Source organism: Geospiza fortis, unplaced genomic scaffold (assembly GCF_000277835.1).
Source record: "Geospiza fortis unplaced genomic scaffold, GeoFor_1.0 scaffold138, whole genome shotgun sequence".
NCBI classification, from domain to species: Eukaryota; Metazoa; Chordata; class Aves; order Passeriformes; family Thraupidae; genus Geospiza; species Geospiza fortis.
The window spans coordinates 776,261-795,470 of record NW_005054307.1 but is presented as its reverse complement, the minus strand read 5'-3'; the positions used below and the strand labels follow the sequence as shown (position 1 = coordinate 795,470).

General features: G+C 36.0%; 1 protein-coding gene across 1 annotated transcript in view; it reads left to right on the top strand.

Annotated features, from left to right (window-relative positions):
• The window catches only part of AHR (aryl hydrocarbon receptor), a 53,705-nt gene that overhangs the window by 27,365 nt on the left and 7,130 nt on the right, over positions 1–19,210 (top strand). The window contains 9 exon segments of the mRNA XM_031066746.1: positions 2,948–3,063; positions 6,536–6,625; positions 8,411–8,534; positions 12,688–12,818; positions 13,672–13,874; positions 15,510–15,619; positions 17,814–17,955; positions 18,744–19,208; position 19,210. The exon segment at position 19,210 is cut by the window's right edge and continues 810 nt beyond it. Of these exon segments, the coding sequence (XP_030922606.1) occupies positions 3,031–3,063; positions 6,536–6,625; positions 8,411–8,534; positions 12,688–12,818; positions 13,672–13,874; positions 15,510–15,619; positions 17,814–17,955; positions 18,744–19,208; position 19,210 (1,299 nt within the window). The 5' untranslated portion in view covers positions 2,948–3,030.

Here is a 19,210-nt window from a genome sequence, read left to right as displayed (position 1 = left end):
ATATATATATATTTATGTTTAGAAAAATCTATTAAATGTCACTATCTAGTTGTCTTTGAGATTTAACTTGTACTTCAAATCAGGGAAGTCTAGGCAATGGAAATTACACTTATTGCTGGACATAGGATTAAATGACAATCATTAACCTACTTGGGAAGGAGGTGCTTACAATCCAACCCTTCTCCTCAAGTTGTGTAACTGATATTTTTTGGTTTGGGGTTTTTTTGTTTGTTTGCTCATTTGATTTTGGGTTTTTTAACAAGTATAAGCAAATTTGCTGTATTTTTGATGCTTTAAAATTATGAATGGGAAATTCTGAGAAGTAATTTGATGGTGAATATAATCTAGAGTATATGAACAGATTTTTCCTCTTTACTCTGTGAGGTATTCATGTTTTAATTTCCTGTGTAGGAAAATTAAGTGAGTATAGCCCACAATGCATTCTATTTAATTCAGATATTCAAAGACTATAAAACAATGAACTACTGAGATTATTTTTTCTGATGACATGAGTAAAATAGACTATGAGAACTAGCAAAACACACATGGCTTATTTTAAGCTGAGCTATATTGACTGCAATATTACTTTTGGATGAGTTATGCTTTTTAAGATTTAGTTCTCCTTTCCATTACCTATTATTATATCTCTAGCTGGTATTTCTGAGGCCACCTGATTGTGTGGCTAAGTCGTGTTCAGAACTGCTGCTTAGCAAGGTGGTCCTCCCATGCTATAAGGTTCCTTGTTTCTGGTGGCCTTCATTTTGACTGTGTAGAAGCACACATTACAAGTGTGCATCCTGGTATCTGGGATTGTTCAGTGCCAGGGACTTGGGTGGCTTGTAGCAGGCACTGACAGTCCTGTGAGTTATCTGTCAGAAAAGGGAAAATCTGGATTTATTTCATGGATATAAAACTCTAATTTCCACTGTATCTTCCATTTTTACTAATCCAAATTGTTGGCAATTTTCCATGTGCCTTAGTTGTAAACAGCTTGATTCCATCCACATTCTGATTTCTGCAAAATGTGTAGATTCCAATTCAGGAAAATGTTTAACTTCACACTTACCTCTTGTGCACCTTGAAAGTTAGGAGGACTGTAGCCACCTGTGCATTGGCTACATTTGAGCTCAGGAGCCCTGATAGATTTTATCTCTCAGACATTATAAAAGAAAAAACCCACTTGTATTTAATGACATATAGTATTTTGCAGAATGGCAGGGTGATTAGGAATCTTTACTTGCAGCTCTCACAGCTGAATTTGGACTTTTTCAATAATCATACACATAAATTTTAATATGTTTTCTTCTACAGCCTGTTTGCCTCAGGGTTGTTAAGTGAATATTCTATATATCCTTTTGAAATAATGCTAGAAAAAAAATTGGCTTTGTAATGTATTCACATGAATTTGCTGTGACTGTACCTCCGTGTGGCCGTGTTGCAGGACATTTTGACTACCTTGTAAGAAAAACAGCATTAGGGTTTCAATTTCAAAGCAAACCTTGAGATGCATTCTGATCTGTTAATCAGTTAATGTCTCTTTAAAACACATTTTTCCTCTGTGGTGCCTTTGAGGTATATTTTAATGAAAACTGTCTGGCTTAAAAGTTCTTAGCTACCATGATAGCTTAAAAAAAGGGGAAAGGCATCATTTATCTTTCAGTTAATATATAATAGTGTAAAATATAATTTAATGTAATTTAAAAGTGAGTGAACAGAAGTTCTTCAGGATTCTTGAATAAAGTTCTGAACAGTGGAAAAATGAAGGTTTTCAGCAGATTGAAAAATCATTTGAAATTTAGGCTGAATGTCCCTCATTGTGAGAAACTTGTATTTTACAGAAGTGCAGTTGTTTTTATAGGTTTTATTCTGTTATAAATTTCCCTTTGCTTTGCATCATAGAAATTTTGGAGCTGGCATGTGGTGGCCTTTAATTTTATGGTAAAGGTTTAAGGTACAATTGCTCAAGTAATTTTAAGCTGTTTAGACACTCCCGACCTACTCAGACTAATTTCAGATTTGAAGACTTCTTTCTTTTCCCCCTCTTTTTTGGAGCAGTGAAGAGTAGGGAAATTCTGAGTTATGGATGATCTTTGAGTATGTAGTTTTATTTGACAGCATCCTGTTTATTAGAAGGATGCAGAGATGGGAATGTTTTTTGGGAACTTCATAGCAATATGATCTGATTCTTCATTTCTTAGTCTTTGGGTATTTTTTTTTCTTTCAATTAGATATATTTGTGATCTGAATAATGATGATTCATTGTTACGGTATTTTATCTGAAGTTGGAAAGAGGGCCTAGTTGTTTAAAAGGTTAAAATTTAACTATGACAGAAAATACCCACACGTTTTTGTTTGAAATACCTTTCTTTGTTTTGTTGGGATTTTTTACTATGTACCATGTACATTTAGGGTTCATGTTTCTTTCCTTCCTTTCCCTGAAGGGAGCCTTAGGTCTAGAGCAGGCTTTACCTGTGTGATGAACCATAGCTTGATGTCTGAAATTAGGTGGGATAAGAATAAGCACAAGTGTTTCCCTACCTTGACAGAAAGTTATTGCCGTCACAGGAGGATGGCCTATGAAAACAAAAATGTTCTTTATTTGTCACAAGAGGGACAATCTAGAAGTAAGTCTTATAGTAGAGAGAAGGAGAAGAAGGAAAAAAGGTATAAAATAATAAGACTTGTGTTGATAGCAATAATAATGATTTTGTTGTGAAAGTATTATTTATAAAAAAGAGAAAGATGACAAAATTGGAGGGTTCAGTCTTAAGGTAAGGAAAAAAGTTTGACGTGGAAACAAAGATCTTTCATTGGATTGTATTTGTAATACATAAAAATGCATATATTTAAACCATTATTTTCTTACACAAAATAGCAGATCATTACCTAAATTTCTATTAAACCTTTCAAATACCACGCTTTTTTTTTTTTCTTTTCTTTCTCCTAGTTGCATTGAAATCATCTAGCTCTACCAGACCAGAAAGAAATGGCATTCAGGAAACCTCTAGAACAGGAAAGTGTGGAGAAGGGATGCAGATCCTGGAAGGAGAACTCCTCTTGCAGGTATGTTTTGCAATAGACATACTTTACAAAGATTTAAATTTTAAAAAACCAAACGCCTGTATTTACATTCAGATCCTCGGTGATAAGATATAAAAAGTTTTCTTATTGTGAAATTCTTTCCTCATTTTCTTTAGGGTAATATTATCTTGGATTTTTTTTGTAGTAGGGACTTTAGAGTGGATGTTAGAACATGGGCTCCTCTTCAGTGTTTCTAAGTAATTTATTGAGGGGGTTCCTATCTCTTTGCATCTGTTGTTAATAAAGATGTTAATATAAAGGAGCAGTTTTTATAAGGGCCAGATAAGTTACTGATTTACTGTAAATTTGGTGACTAATTGTCTGAAAGAAACAATTTTTAACTTCAAAGACCTTGGCTTGCTGGGATATCATGCTTTCTCAGTGATTTGAAAGAACTCAGCATGCATAGCATAGATTCAGGACAAATTTTAAAACACTTTGAATAACTTTTATATGAACTAATGGAAAATATTAATTTAAAAACTGTGGGGTTTTTTTAAGTTGTCTAGCCTGTTTTAATATCCTAGAGTGTCAAAGCTTATGGATAATTCTATACTACCAAGTCCAGATTAAACTCAAGAAATTACAAATGTAGATATTACTATGTTCTAACTAGTTTCACAGAATGGATTTTATGGAGACCTGCAGCTCCATTTGAAATATGTTGTTAGTCTGTCTTCTACACAGGTTCCACACTGATGTATCTATCAAAAGTGGCAAATCGTTCAGTCAGAGCCAATTGCTTGCTTCAAACAAAATGAATTTCAGTGTTCAAAGACTAGAAATGAAAACAGATTCTTAGAATACCACAAAACAATTATTTTAAATTGATGCTAATTGAAAATTGTTTTCTAACCAACTAAAAAAACTAGGACATTTATTTCATTTTCTAACCTTAATAAAGTATGACAAAGAACTGTTGTGGAGTTACTGCCAGAGAGCAGCTTTCTTTTAAGCAGGAAAGAACCTAAAAAGCTAAAATATGTAGTTTATATTGGAGGCATCTATTTAATCTGAAATATAGGGGAGGCTTTATGACTTCTGACTCAAGTTATATGAGGGAACTCTTTTCCAGTATGAAAATTAGGTGGGTGATATGGTTATTAATGAAAATTCTGCCCCTCTTGGGAAGTAAATAAACCGAATTTCTTAAATGAATTTGTTTTGTAAATATTTTATATATGTGAAAAAATTTATGAGAATGAATATGTAGATAGAGTTTTCTTAGGTTATGTAACAAGTCATGAGTGTGACGTAATTGGGAATTTTCCGGAAGATAGTGGGAAGCAGTAAGTTGTAAATATTGGCAAAGTCCTTCCCTTCCATTTATGCTCAGAAGTATTTAGCATTACACAGGTGAATAAATGATAACTGATGATGAATGTTTTCCTTTTATTATCCCCTCAGATTTTTTTTGTTTTTCCAAGGTGATATGAATAACCACCCTATTGTTTGTATTTGCTTTTATTTGTTCATCAGTTGTTCTTGCTTGCTTCTTAACAAACAGAAAATTGTCTTTAATTTCCAACATAGAAACTGTCTTACCAGTTCAATACATTGTGGAAGCAGAGATAAAATACATAAATGTGTCTTTCTTAAAAGCAAGCTAAATTTCCTTTAAAATTATTTAAATTATTTAAAATTCTTATTTTAAATACAAGATCCATTGCAGCCCAAACAAGTTTATTAAAAAAAAAGTGCAAGAAAAATTATGACCTTTAAGAAATTTTTAAAACTTAGTTCTCAACACTAATGAACAATTTTGTAATTACCTCTTTATTAGGAGCATTGAGAGTATTTTAGAGGTGCAAATATCATCTTCAGTTCTCCAGAATAATAAACTCACTGAGAAATTTCATTATGTGTTTTCAGATAATTGTTTTTGGATTGCATTTTGCAAAAACCTCCGTCAGAACTCATCTCCCACTTATTGGTCTATCCAGATATATGCATTTTACAGAATTTTTGGCTTAAGTAATGCACATTGCTATCTCAGTAACAATCCTATTTAGAGATGAATTGTGTACCAGAGCCAGTGCAAAATGTGATTGATTTCCAGGCACAGAAAGCGTAGGTAGCTCTGTATGAAATGGACCAGAATAACCAATTTTAACATTTGAGACAAAGTTAGATGCTGTGCAGCTTGCAGATGTTTTGTGTCAAGCAGCTGAGGTGAAATGCCCTGCAGAACAGGTCAGCAGAGGACACGAGCACCTGCCACTGCGGCATTCTGCAGCCGTGGAATTACTGTAAGCTTCATCAAAACCAAGGATTCTGTGTAGCCGCTCAACATTTCTTGGATTGGCCATGCTATTTAATTTCAGATTATGATTGATTTTTTATCTCAATCTTTATTCATGTAAAATTTACTAAACTTATAAGGAGTTTTTATAGAGCTACCAATTGTTTATGAGAGTAGATTAAATAATATCTGCACATAAAATTGGAGTGGTTCACAGCATTTTAAGACCAGTCATTTAACAAGATATTTCATTTATATATTATTACTTTGTTGCAGTAAGATATACGATAGCCTTCACTTACTTTACATTTTCTATGTTCAAAAATTCTGCATAAATAAAGAGGTTTTTTTAAAAGATGGTTTTGAGTATGCTGGCCAAATTTGCCTTTGAATGCAGCTGAGGAAATTAAGTGGCACAATATACTCAATCCAGCCCCTAGAGACTGCCTTTTGTTAAATCTTGACTGAGATCCATAGAAGTAAATCGGCACCTTTCAGATGAGCTGCCAAGTCACAAATGTACTGTTTGCTATCACAAGAATTGCCGTGGACCCTATTGATTGGAGTTCAGATAAATGCCCTTTGCGTGACTTTGAGTGTGGAGCCGCCTCGTCTGCTGCTCCACCGAGGGGGAAATCTCTTCAAAAACGTTGTTTACTTGCAACAGTCTGCTTTTGCAGAGTTTTTCTATTTTAAGTAAACTATAAAATGTTTTCTTGGACTATATAGGGGATCTTGATAGCTTGATTTCCCGTCCACAGTGGCCTGTCTGCACTATGAATAAAATGGACTTTGGGACTGGGTTTGTGACATGGCTCTTGTTTGTGCTGTGGGCAGCTGGGGGTATCCAAGGCTTGAGCCACACAAACATTGTAAAATGTGGTTGATGTTAGATAAACTTATAGTTCTTCATATATGTCCCTTGTCTTCTTCAATCAAGGGTATTGAAAAGTCATCAACACAGATTGTCTTCTCCACTGAATTTTAAAATAAAGTTTGGGTTTTTTCATTAGATCAAATTTTCTTCATTTTAACACTTAAGCTGTAGAGAGATGCAATGAGGAATCCTGTTTGTGCTGTCAGATAATGATGTGCTTTTGCATGCTTCACATTTTATTGGGGGACTACAGTATAGGTAGACCTAGAGACACAATAATAAATTATCTGGAATTTTATCTCTGAACCTGACAGATTGCTGTGTTTCTTCCCCAGGCATTAAATGGATTTGTGTTAGTTGTTACAGCAGATGCTCTGGTGTTTTATGTGTCTTCTACTATCCAAGACTACTTGGGTTTCCAACAAGTAAGTTTATTTTTTCTTCTATTTTTTTCAAAAGTTTTGCCTAATTTCAGGGAACATCAGTGTTCATATTTAGGGTCTTAAAATTTTTTTGTAACAAAACTCTCAGTTAGGTACTTTAGCTTGAATTACTTTGAAGCCATATTTTCTATCAGCTTCCATAGCCAGGATGTCAGGCCAAGCACAACAGGAATATAATTTCCAAAGTTGAGTTAGGCAAGATAGGAAATTTTCACACTTAATTATTCTTTACTGGAACAACTGTTTGAAATTTATACTGTGGTGTTACCCAGTTTATGATGCTGAGTGAGACATAATTCAGTGGGGAGGTAATTATTTTAATAGAATCCTTTCATGAAAAATTATTTCCATATGTCTTGAGATTTATAAATATCAAGTGACTGATTTTGGTATTTTTGGTATTTGTTCTCTTGCTCATGTTTATTTATTTAATTATTAATTTCAAGACAAGCATTTGTTTTTTACTATTTATGGTGCAGATCACATATGGCTGACTTCATCGGGGTTGAAAATCAGGTGCCAAAATACTAAAGACTGAGGCATAGCAGGCAAATTCTGCCTTTGTTAGAAAACTCCTGGGATTACTTTATGTGAAGATGATAGTTATAGTTCTCAAAGTATACATATGAATACTGCATATTGATAGATTCAGCTGCTGTCTAAAAGTAGCAAGAAACCTTGCTTGGTCTGCAATTTCAGGTAACTGATAAGAGATTGGGGAAAGTTTGTGTAAAAGAAAATATTTCAAAAAAGCCCATTTTTATTCCTGGGTTTATGTATTCCTTCAGTGCTGGGGAACGAAAAAGAAAAAAGCTTGGAAAACAAATTGGGCATAACATTCATGAAGTAATGCTAGTAAATCAAGTGCATGATATAGAAATAAAGTCTTAAAGTTACAAAAATTAGCATTTCTGGCAATTTATTCTGGAAAATATTGATTGTTTTATAAAACTCGTCATAGCAAAATTTGACCTAGGCCTTTGCTTCTGCCAGTTCATCTCAATTACATAGATCAATGTTTTATTTAAGTATTTTCTGTTTATATAATGGTTGGGTTTTTGAAACATGCCAAAAAACAGCATCTTAACTCTTGTCAGTCAACTGAGTCTTTTCTTGACTATTTTGGATGGGGTTTTTCCCCCCTTTAATTCCTTTAAGCACTAATCCTTGCTTTTGAGCCTTTGCCATTTAGATCACATTCCTAACCACAGAATTGGTATTGGAATAAGGGCTTAATAATTACATGTTTTAACGCATCCTTGAGAAATGACAAAGCTTTCGGGCAAACAAATCCACTGCTTATAATCTGCTTGGCTTTGTTTTGGCAGTTTCGTTCAGGGTCTTTAGCTTCTTTTGTATTCCTGTAGCACCTATAGTGGGTCAAGTCAAGTACTACCTGGTAAATACTTTATTTACCAGTATATGAAATTAAATAACTTAAACGCAACCTAAGCATAGCATCTCCAGGCCGACTTAGGTAGAAGCAGGTAAAGAGCTAGTTGACATAATGTAACTTCTTTTTCTAAGGCAATATCTTTTATTATTGTTTCCCATGCTTATAGTCATGTGTGTAATTGAGCTGTTCTCTGTGCTGCTAAAAATTTTTTCATGAAGATTTGCCACCTGTATGTGATTGTATATATTTATCCCTGAGAAAAATGGATTTTGCTATATCCATTACAGTGTTGTGAATGAGACAACTTGTACCATAATGTGATATAATTTTCTTATTGTCATTCTCTCTCCCCTTTCTCCTTTTGTTCACAGTCAGATATTATACACCAGAGTGTATTTGAATTGATTCACACAGAAGACAGACCTGAGTTTCAGCGACAGCTACATTGGGCATTAAATCCTGCCCAGTCAGGAGATTCTGGACCTAGTGTACAAGGTGAGAACAGGATTTATTGTTTGCCTGTCGGATTAGATGTTTGTTTTTTGGGCTTTTTAAATTTGTCTATGTAAAAAAAAAAGTAGATAATTTTAGATGAATAAAGGAAGAAATAGCATCTTTCAAATTTATTTGAATTTTATGGACACATTTAGTCAACAGTGAGAATTACTATTTTTCGCACTTTAAATATGCACTGTTATTAATAGCATTTAAGTACTAATTATACTTTAAATTGGAAGACTTTAATTTGGAGTATAAGTGACAATGTTTCTTAGACTGATCAGTCCAAGAATATGCTAGTTACAGTGTTACATAGGGAATAGTGCATTCATTGCCACATAGAGCAGTACTTCTCTTGGAGATAAAAGGGGAAGAAAAATAAAAGATTCAATAGATGAGCCTTTAAGATCAAGAGGTATGCATGTTAGAGCAGAATTGTCACATGTTACTGGCTGATGCTTAAGTGGGCTGCTATACTGAGGAACAACTAAGGAGAAACATATTGCATGTGTGACAGAGCAAAGATGTGTAGGTCAAGGTTATGTGTAGTCCAGGAAGCGTGTGCCTGCATCATAATGACAACAAAGCCATTGAGACAACTGCCCCATTTTAATGCTCCCTTTGCACAACAGTTGTTTAAACACATAGGTAAAATCTTCTGTCACTGTGACGTGATTATAGGGGCTTTATTAATCCATAAAAAGTCAATTTTTTAAATAAATCTTTAAGTAATTAAAAAAATTAGAGTATGGAAATGCCTTGATTTAATATAGAAAGGTTACTCTGTTTGTAACACATCTCAGTATATTTCAGTTTTTCATTTAGCAGTCGTTGTTACATCATCTCTAGATCAATCTCCACAGGCCTGCTGCACAGCTAGTTAATAGCAGAGTTCAGTACAGCAAAGAGTAAGGTTCTCAGAAACCAGATTTTCATCCTGCTTGCTTCAGAGTGAAATTGTGTTCTGTCGACCTGAAGCAAGTGCATATGAGTTTAGAAAAGGTTATTTGAAAAGAATGACACCAGGTTGGATTGGCCTCAGATTTGACTGAACATGAGGATGTGCTGAACAGGATTACAAACAATTTTTTGTTTTGTATGTAGTGTTTCTAGCTTGCTAAAAGCTGCTAATTGTGCCCCATTCCTGAAAGCATTCAGGGACTGGGTGGATGGGGCTTTGAGCAACCTGGTCTAGCAAGAGGTGTCCCTGTCCATGGCAGAGGAGTTGGAATTAGGTGATCTCCATGGTCCCTTTCTATCTCAAACCATTCTATGATTCAATGATGACTTTTAAGCCTCAAATGGCATAAAATGTTTGGATGTTGAGGATTTTTAAACTGAATTCAGATTTATAGCAAAGGATAATGCTATGACCGTAAGGATCCCCTCCATTTTTGCTAATTTAATCCATTTCTTTTTTAATACATTCAGCTGGCATTATGTAGATATTTATAGATATCTCAGACTCAGGCACAGATTCCATCCTGAGTCTGGGAACTGATTCTGCTTCAGTTAGCCTGGGCTGGTTATTTCTCACTCAGTACTCTGGTATGCTGTTAGACCACAGGTTTCCTCAGCTGTTACTGTGCTTCCCAGACATGCCTCCCAGTCACTGACTTGTTCCCAGAGAAGTTTGCAAAATTCTGATTTTTTCAGTCCCAAATATCTGCTTTGGGGCATTAAGTCTGGATTATCTTTTGAACTTGACGTGTTGCGCAACCGTATGGTCTTGAGTTTAAAGGCAAGCATTTAATGCACTGCATGTTCTGCACGTTGCTCCATGGGATTGATGAGATCCAGTGGGAGCTTTGTGAGGGATATGGCTTCTAACCCCTGTAGTGTTAACTGGTAGTTTTGCTCTAGGGATTGTAGATGCTCTGTAAGATTCTTTGCTTTCTTACAGTGAGTCACTTCAAGATCCTGGCAGTAAAAGCTTCCTGCCTTCTGTCTGCCTGGAAAAGTGCAGCAGTGCTGCTTTAACAAGTGTAGGAGGCTCAGTTTTGAAGCCCACTGCCTCCTGTTTTGAGTTCTGTTCCCCTCCTGTTGGGAGCCACTTCTTTCACCACAGCTTTGCTCATTCTTGGGAACTGTGCATTTTGCTATTTGACAAACTCCACGGCATCCAGCTGGACTTGCTGAACCTTCAAATTTCAGCTCTATACTTACCCAAAGAATAACACTGAGTTTCTCCTGTGGCAGAAATGCTGAAGGACACACCTAACAGTGCTGAGGATGCCTGCAGAAACCCTGGCACTGCTTATTGGGTACTACATCTGCACCCAGTCAGAGTTGGCATCTTTGAAATATTATTTAGGATTTGAAAGCTGTTTCCTTGATGCTCTTTCTTCATAATCAGTGCTTCTTCAGAGAGCTTCCTAGAGAAGTACCATCTCAGAAGTGTTGAAAATTCTCACTGTCAGTTAAGCAATTTATAATAAAAAACCTGCAGCAGTAGCAAGTATGGAAGTTTACATTGTCTGTTGAGAACCATCCATATGACAGGTGTGGGAATTTCTTATTTTGTAATTCCAAAATTATATGGTAACTGTCTTGGACTACAAATACCTGAGTTTGTCTGCCTGTGGGATCTGCTCATAATGCTGACTGGCCAATACAGTTCTTTACAGGGCTGTAATTTCAGATTATCACTTTTCATCACACTACCATCTAGGACAGAAGAAGGTTTCTTTTTCTCCATACCTTGAAGTTTATTCAGCAAAAACTGTCCTTGCATAGCAGTTCTTTTAAGAAAAAAAGGTGTCTCCTGATTTTATCTGAAAAGCTAGATAACTAAGCATACTTGTAGGATTTAGATGGCCTTAGGATGGAAGGCCTATTGGTAAGATATCAGCAATCTCATTTAGCTCCAAATCAGTCCCTTGAATTCATAGGAGATTAAATAGGACTGGCTTTTGGTAATGATTTGTTTACCTTTGGGTTTGTTTTGCCAGTGTACTAACCTCTGAGCCTATCTGTAAGTTTTTCCAGCTGTTCATGAGACAGAATTATATTTCAGAAAATATAATGTAGTGTGTTATTAAGTGACATGCTCTTCCTGACCTCATCTCCATGTCTGGAAAGTCAATATGAGTTCTTAAAATCTGCAGTATTATTTTGTCCATACTGGATAATCAGTTCTCTAAAAGTACATGGATTATTTTTTAAAATTAAAGATTATTTTATTATAAAATGTCTTTTTAAGCTGGATTTTTCTCAATTTTCTGCATGTATGAATTCCTAGGGTATGACTGTTTTTTTAATATGTATTGCAAACAAGATTGCTTTGCTAAAATTGCTATGAGTAGTCATGCTCTGGTATCTCTGTATATATAGTCTCATGTAGAACATATGCATTTTATCAGAGGTTTATTGATTTACCTTCTGGTTTTACTTTATATTCCAAATGTTAAAGTCTGTTTTGTAAATACCAGTTAGCAGCAAATGCTTGTCCTGACAAGGTGGAAGGATACCATGTTGTTATCCTAGTTAACAATCATGGTTTTGAGTATTTTGTAAAACAAACAACTGCAAAACACAAGTACTCCAGGTATACTTGGAGAGGTAGCTGTGGTGTTTTCATCCAAATATCTCACCCAGAAATATTTTCACTATTTAGTAGGGTCATTTTACCTTCATTGGAGAAGAATGCTGATTTTTATTTATTGCTATTGCTTTCACCTGGCTGTCTGGAGAAAGTAAGTTTCACAATTTGATACTGAGTTTTTGAATACTCAGTTCATGCAGTTGCTGGGCCTTTTTGCAGATCCTGCCATTGTAGGAACATAGTTGTGTTCTCTGCTGAGAACTCTGCTCTTTGCAACTGGTCCAGAATCTAGGCTGTTGACAAATATAATGAATGAATTAAAAACCCAAACAGACAAAAAACCCCAAAGTAAAAAAAATTCAAAACCTGATAATTACATTCAGTTTTCAAATACCATAGCCTGTAAAACATAGTCCCATAAGAAGAATTGATGTTTAACCTCAGTGTTACAATAATAATAGGTTCTGAGGATGTTTCCAGTTCACATTGTTCTTGCTCAGGTCATGACCTAACGCTTTGTTTATGAAAAGGAAGATCGTTTGTTATAGATAGCCTTCTCTAGGTGTTCTTCTAAAAATAATCCTTATAAATAATCCTTTCCTGCAGGAGATAATGGCTTTTCACAGCCAGCAACCTATTATAACCCAGACCAACTTCCTCCAGAGAATTCTTCCTTTATGGAAAGGAATTTCATCTGCAGGTTACGATGTCTCCTGGATAATTCATCTGGATTCCTGGTGAGTATGGAGTTACCTAAAAACCTCCACATATGCTTAAAAGTAGGAAATCTGCACCTCTTAACAAGAGGTGCAGCAACTTACTTTATTTGTTAGGTCTCCAAAGGCATCTGGGCTGCTTGAGCCACTATGTTTCAGTTAGTGAACTGAATGACTCCCCTTTAAGATTGTTGTCACAACCAGGTGCAAGTTCTCTCTCATGGCCAAGTTTCCTCAGTGAAATGCAAATAAGCAACTGCTTTTGTAAAATGCTGTCTGATTTGTAGATTAAAATGCATTATGAGAGTATTTTCTTGTAGCAAGTTGAGTATCTTGAGATGCAGTAAGTTATGGTAATTAAGAGGACCGTAGTTTTTCCTTATTTGGAAAAGTTTGTGCTTGCTCTTTTTAATGCATTTTTTTGTTAGCCAATTATTTAGATTTTAAAATGAGTATGAGTTTATCACCCTCTATGTGATTTCTTACAAAATAGAATTCTTTACAATTGCAAAATTGAACATAACAAATTTTCAAGAGAAATAATGAAATAATTACATTCATGTATGTTCATTAGAATATTAGAAGCTCAAGTTGATATTTGATACTACATGCTTATTTTTTTGGTTTTTAACAGAATAATCTTCCCATTTATTAATTCTTCAGTATGTTTATTAGTAGATGTTGAAGTGATACCCTCAGAGGTGTAACAACAGTGTTCTGTACTTGTTAGCTACCTTTTATGTATGCCATCCTATAAAACTTGAATCTGATGGATCTTAAGCAAAAGGAAAAATACATGTTTTACATCATAACAAAAATATCTTGCTTTCAAATATCTCCAGCATGTAACAATTACTTTTTTCCTCATCCTAAGGCTATGAATTTTCAAGGACGATTGAAGTTTCTCCATGGACAAAACAAGAAAGGGAAGGATGGTGCTGCTTTGTCTCCTCAGCTTGCACTGTTTGCAGTAGCTACTCCCCTGCAGCCGCCATCCATCCTTGAGATACGAACCAAAAACTTCATCTTCAGAACTAAACACAAACTGGATTTCACACCCACTGGCTGTGATGCAAAGTAGGTGTAAATTATTCTCTGTAACTGTCTAATAATTTGCCAATGAAATAGATTTCAGGTATGTATTTGAAATATAAAGCAGGCTACTCTTTTGGTATATAAACTGTTTCAGTGATGGTTGTTTAGAAGCTGTTGAAGTTTTTCTCTCCAGCCCTGCTATCAGGTAAAGAGAAATGGGTTTGCCATAGTCTATTTTCTTGAAATGGCATGCTGCTCTCTGACTCTCAGTTGTTAGAAAAAAAAAAGCAAAAACCTGCAAAACCGACGCAAAATAGAAAAACTGAAAGACAGCATAGTAGTAGATTAGGGAACAAGAAAAGTTGCATGTTAAATCTGGTTTGAAATTTGGTTTTAGAACTGATAGAGCAAGTGTTTAATTTCATTCCACATTTCTCCTTCAGTTCAAATAGGTATAAAATACAATGGAAATGGTTTTTTCCTTCAACAGAATTTAAATACTTTTTTTATTCTATGATTTTACCCACTTCCAAACCATTGTTTTCCCTATGTAAAATTTGGAAGCACTACTGCAGTACCAGATCAAAATAATGTTACTATGCTTCAACATGGCAAGAAGCCCATTAGGATGCTTTTTTATCAAAAAAAGAGCCTCTGGCCTCCTTCCTTTTCCTCTCCCTCCTATTTCTGGCTGACAATGCTTTCATTTTCAGTGGTGTCTCTCACATGGGTTTCCATGCCTACCTACAGGATAGAATTGAATTACTTGGTGTTTTGTCAAGTGAGAGACCAAAATGTTTTATTTCTCTAAGCCGATACAAGTAAAAAGCAACAAAATGTTAACAGAAGTGTTTCTTTTCTCTGTTTGATGTTTTTATTCACTTGAAAATATGTTTTTATGTATATTGTTCCCCATCTCTACTTTCCCCCTTTTTTTACCTTTTGTCTTTGCATCTCCATGTCTTTGTTTCAAATCCTGTTTAGGTCTCTCTTTGACTATGTCTTTTTATCAGGTATCACACAGAGATCCCATGAATTCTGTTAAGTGTCTCATCTCCCCAGCCTCTAGTAAAGTACTTTAATTTTAGCTACAGGCTCAAACATGACTCTTGCTAGCGGTCCTCTGAGTCATATCTTGTTTAAATGCAAACACAGGGGTCTCATACCACTCAGTAGCAAAGGGGATGTAGTTCTGAGATACATCTGGGTTCGAACTTTAAGCTACTAAAAATTCTACTTTGGACAAGAAGTTTTAGATGACTGAAGTTAAACCCCTATTTAATTCTGCACACAAGCACCTATAGGTAAATGATAAGAAGCAGGGCTAAGAAAACAGTGTCTTTCTTTGGAAGTAATGGGAGCTGCCTGCTAGGAGTGAATATGTTCAGTAGTATGGAATTGAGAGTCTGGTTGTAGGCATCCACTCTTTTTTATGATCTAATGGTTTTGTGAACCCAGTCCTAGTCACTGAAGGCAACCTGGCAGACTAGTTAAAGTTTTATGATTTGTTGACTCTATTTTTTATTGGAGCTTTTCTGCTTCCGTGTACAATTGATATAGCCACAAACTGTAGTTAGCATTTGCACCTGAAATATTCTAGCCATAATTAACTTGCTGACGTTCATTCTGTGAGTTGCTTCATCAGCCGTGTTGCAATTTTTCGGTTTTATCTTCCAGAGGAAAAATTGTCCTGGGATACACTGAAGCAGAGCTGTGTATGAGAGGAACAGGATACCAGTTTATTCATGCAGCTGACATGCTTTACTGTGCTGAAAATCACATCCGAAGTAAGTTTCATCCCCTAAAAAAAGCTGTACACAAACGTTTCTGGGTTTGATTCTTGGCAGCTTGAACTGGTTTAAGTAACAATTATGAAGAGAAGTATAGTGTTGAGGAAATAAGCACCAGCTATCTGATGTATAACTATTTAGGGGACTCTGTTTTTTACTTTTGCTGCTAGTTATAACAGAATTATCTTTGTAACTTACAGAATCATCTTCAGAATATTATGGTACTTCTTTTCTGCTGACATCTCTTGAAAAGTTCATTTTTTTTCTCTTATCCCCTCATAGACAATTGGATAATGCCCCTCAACAGGTTGTGTTCAGCCTATTTAAACACATTTTCTGCTTCAGGTGTAGCTCAGTCACTGTTGCTTATCAGTGGTTTTGTTTCTTTCAAAAAGAAAAAGAGATGGTTCCAGAGTAGAAGGGGATGAAATTTGAATGGTTTGAAACTTTGTCTTAAAACTGGTTTTTCTACATTTTTTATGCTAAGATAAAAAAAAAAATAGGTTTTCTAACAAAGATTTTGGTTAGATTCTTAGACTTTCCTAATAGATTTTATTTAGTTTTTCTGTCTAGAAGTGCAGGGTTTTTGAGCAATTGTATTACTTCCACCTCTTGCCTCTGTGAATCACATATTTAAGAATTATCTTTAAAATTCACATTCATCACACAACCTTCACTTAGAACAACTAAACCAGCCAAAATAAACTAAAGCTCCCCACACAAAAACAAAGATAACTTCATCACAACACAGAACAAAATTGGAAAATTTGCACAAAATCTACCCCATCCCTTCACCACAATTACAACAAAACTTTCCCATTATAATTTTACTCTCTAAGATTGTTCAGTACTCATTTTGCCTGTTACCTCTCCCGGTTACTCTCTGTATCTCAGCATCCTCATGATCCTGGGTTTTGGCACAAAATGACTGTTAACCCTGGCTGCATGCCAGGCACCCACCAAAGCCTCTCCATCTCTGCCCTCCACAAATGGACAAGGGAGAGAAAATATAGTGAAGGGTTCATGGATTGAGATAAGGAACAGGAGAGATCACTCACCAAATGCTGTTACAGGCAGAACAGACTTCATCTGGGCATATTAATTGAATTGAGTACTAACAAAAGAGCAGAATAATGAGAAGTAAAATAAGGCCTTGAAAACACCTTCCACCAGGAGACCTTCTCCAGTATGGGCTCCTCACTCCATGGGTCTGCAAGTCTCTGCCAGGAGCCTCCTCCAGCACTGGCCTCCCATGGGCTCACAGCCTCCTGTAAGGCATCCACCTGCCCTGGCATGGGTCTCCTCCATGGACTGCAGGTGGATGGATCTCTGCATCCACATGGTTCTGCATGGCACAGACTCTGCATCATGGGCTGCAGGGGAATCTCAGCTCTGGAGCCTCCTGCTCTTCCTTCCTCACTGACTTTGCTGTCTGCAGAGCTGTTCCTCTCACATATTCTCAGCCTACTCTTCTCTGGCCACAATTACATCTGCACAATAACTTTTTTTTCCTCAAATTTTATCACGGAGGCATTATCACAATTTCTAATTGTCCCAAACTTGCCCAGCAGCCTGTCCCCCTTGGAGCTGCTAGGGATTTGCTCTGCTGGAAATGGAGGAAGCGTCTAGCAGCTCCTTACAGTGGCCACCCCTGTAGCCCTCCCTGTCACTACCAAAACCTGGCCACACAAAACCAATACAGAAACGTACTGTGAAAATTGAGTATGTTTATCAAGCATTGTTGGTGGTAGTGGGAATGAAACATAAGATTTTTAACTACCTCTGCATAAACCAGTCAAAATCTGAAAGGATTGCATTCAGAACTAATGTGTTTTCTAAATATTAAAGTAATAGCTGCTTTATGAAGGTGAGAGAGACTTGGGCTTTTGTCATTTACGTGTTCTAGTATTTATTAATTTCTGTTATTGAAGAAATAATGGACAAAGCCCCATATAGAAAGTTACCAATCTCTAGCAGATATCTTGCAGTTTTGACTTCTATTTTACGAGTAAATTAGACATCTGGAAGTGATCAGTCATCCTGATTCACTGGGAATGGATTAGTGCCACACCAAATTGGGTGATTGAGGACATGAGATTTGTAAAATTTTTCTACGAATGGGATTTTATTAATGACATACAGGTTTTCATGATTTGTTTGCTGGACAGTAAACAGTATGCTTACTCTTTAGTGATGAAGACAGGTGAGAGTGGAATGACTGTATTTAGGCTTCTAACCAAAGAAAATCGATGGGCCTGGGTGCAGGCAAATGCACGGCTTGTCTACAAAAATGGAAGACCAGATTACATCATTGCCACGCAAAGACCTCTCACGTAAGTCACCAGTTCATAAAGTAGTATGCTTCCAAAACTGAAAACTAGTTTGAGGCTATTTATATTCAGAAAGGAATTTCTGTTTTTAAATTATTACCATTTATATTTCACATTCTCCAAATTCTTTCAGTTTGCTAAAAAACATGCAGAAAATTCTGATATTTCAGAACTTGTGGCATAGTCCTTTTGCATAAAACTTTAGACAAATTGATTTCTTTTAAAGAACAAGATCAGCAGCAGAGAAGCATGAAGTTATTCTATCTACCGTATTCAATCCCAATGAGCAAAACCTGAGAAATCCGACTGCAGTTTTATAGAAGAAGCCACAAAAAAAGAAATTCAGTCCTGAATTTTAGTGCTGAACTAAATTCTGCATAATATGGAATTCAGCTTTCTTAAATAGATTAAATAATTTTTGCTAAGGAGTCTGTAAAATGGAAAAAACCAGATACTTAAAGTATTGATTTACTTGCTATACCAAGAAAAGCTTAATGCATAGAACAAAGCCCATTTGTTTTCATTTCAGCCCATAATGCACAGAAAATGGTGTATGCTGTCTAGATTTAATTACAAATGTAATATGTAAATGTGGTATTACAGTCATAAGCTCCTTATTTCATAATCTGCCTCTTGGTTTAACTCAGCCAAGTTGAGCTGGAATAGGTAGGAATTCGAAAAATGCCTACAAATAGAATAGTTCATTTTTTATGTTAATTCCAGGGGAAAAAAAAGATTAGAATAACTGTTTATTAGTGCAGTACCATGCTACATATCTGATTTATTTTCAGAGATGAAGAAGGGGCAGAACATCTACGGAAGCGTAACATGAAGTTGCCCTTCATGTTTGCCACGGGTGAGGCTGTGTTATATGAGGTGTCTTTCCCTATGTCAAGCCTTATGGACCCCTCTCAACTGAAGAGTAAAAGCACAGTGGGAAAAGGAGCCAAAGCAACGCTACACGATGACTCTGTGGATCCAAACTCCCTCCTAGGTGTCATGTTAAGGCAAGATGAGTCTGTTTATCTCTGCCCTCCAGCCTCACATAAACTTTCTTTTGAGCGGAATTTCTTTGCAGACAGTAGGGATGAACTGGGTGGTGTTGTTAGCAGTGGCTGGACAGACAATCTCCTACCTACTGGAAATCACAACATTCTCAAACGGGAGCTGATGGAGTGTTCCCAGGACAGTACTGTTCCACTTCCTGAAGACAGTGCAGCACTCTTTCAGGATAACAAAACCAGTGATTTGTACAGCA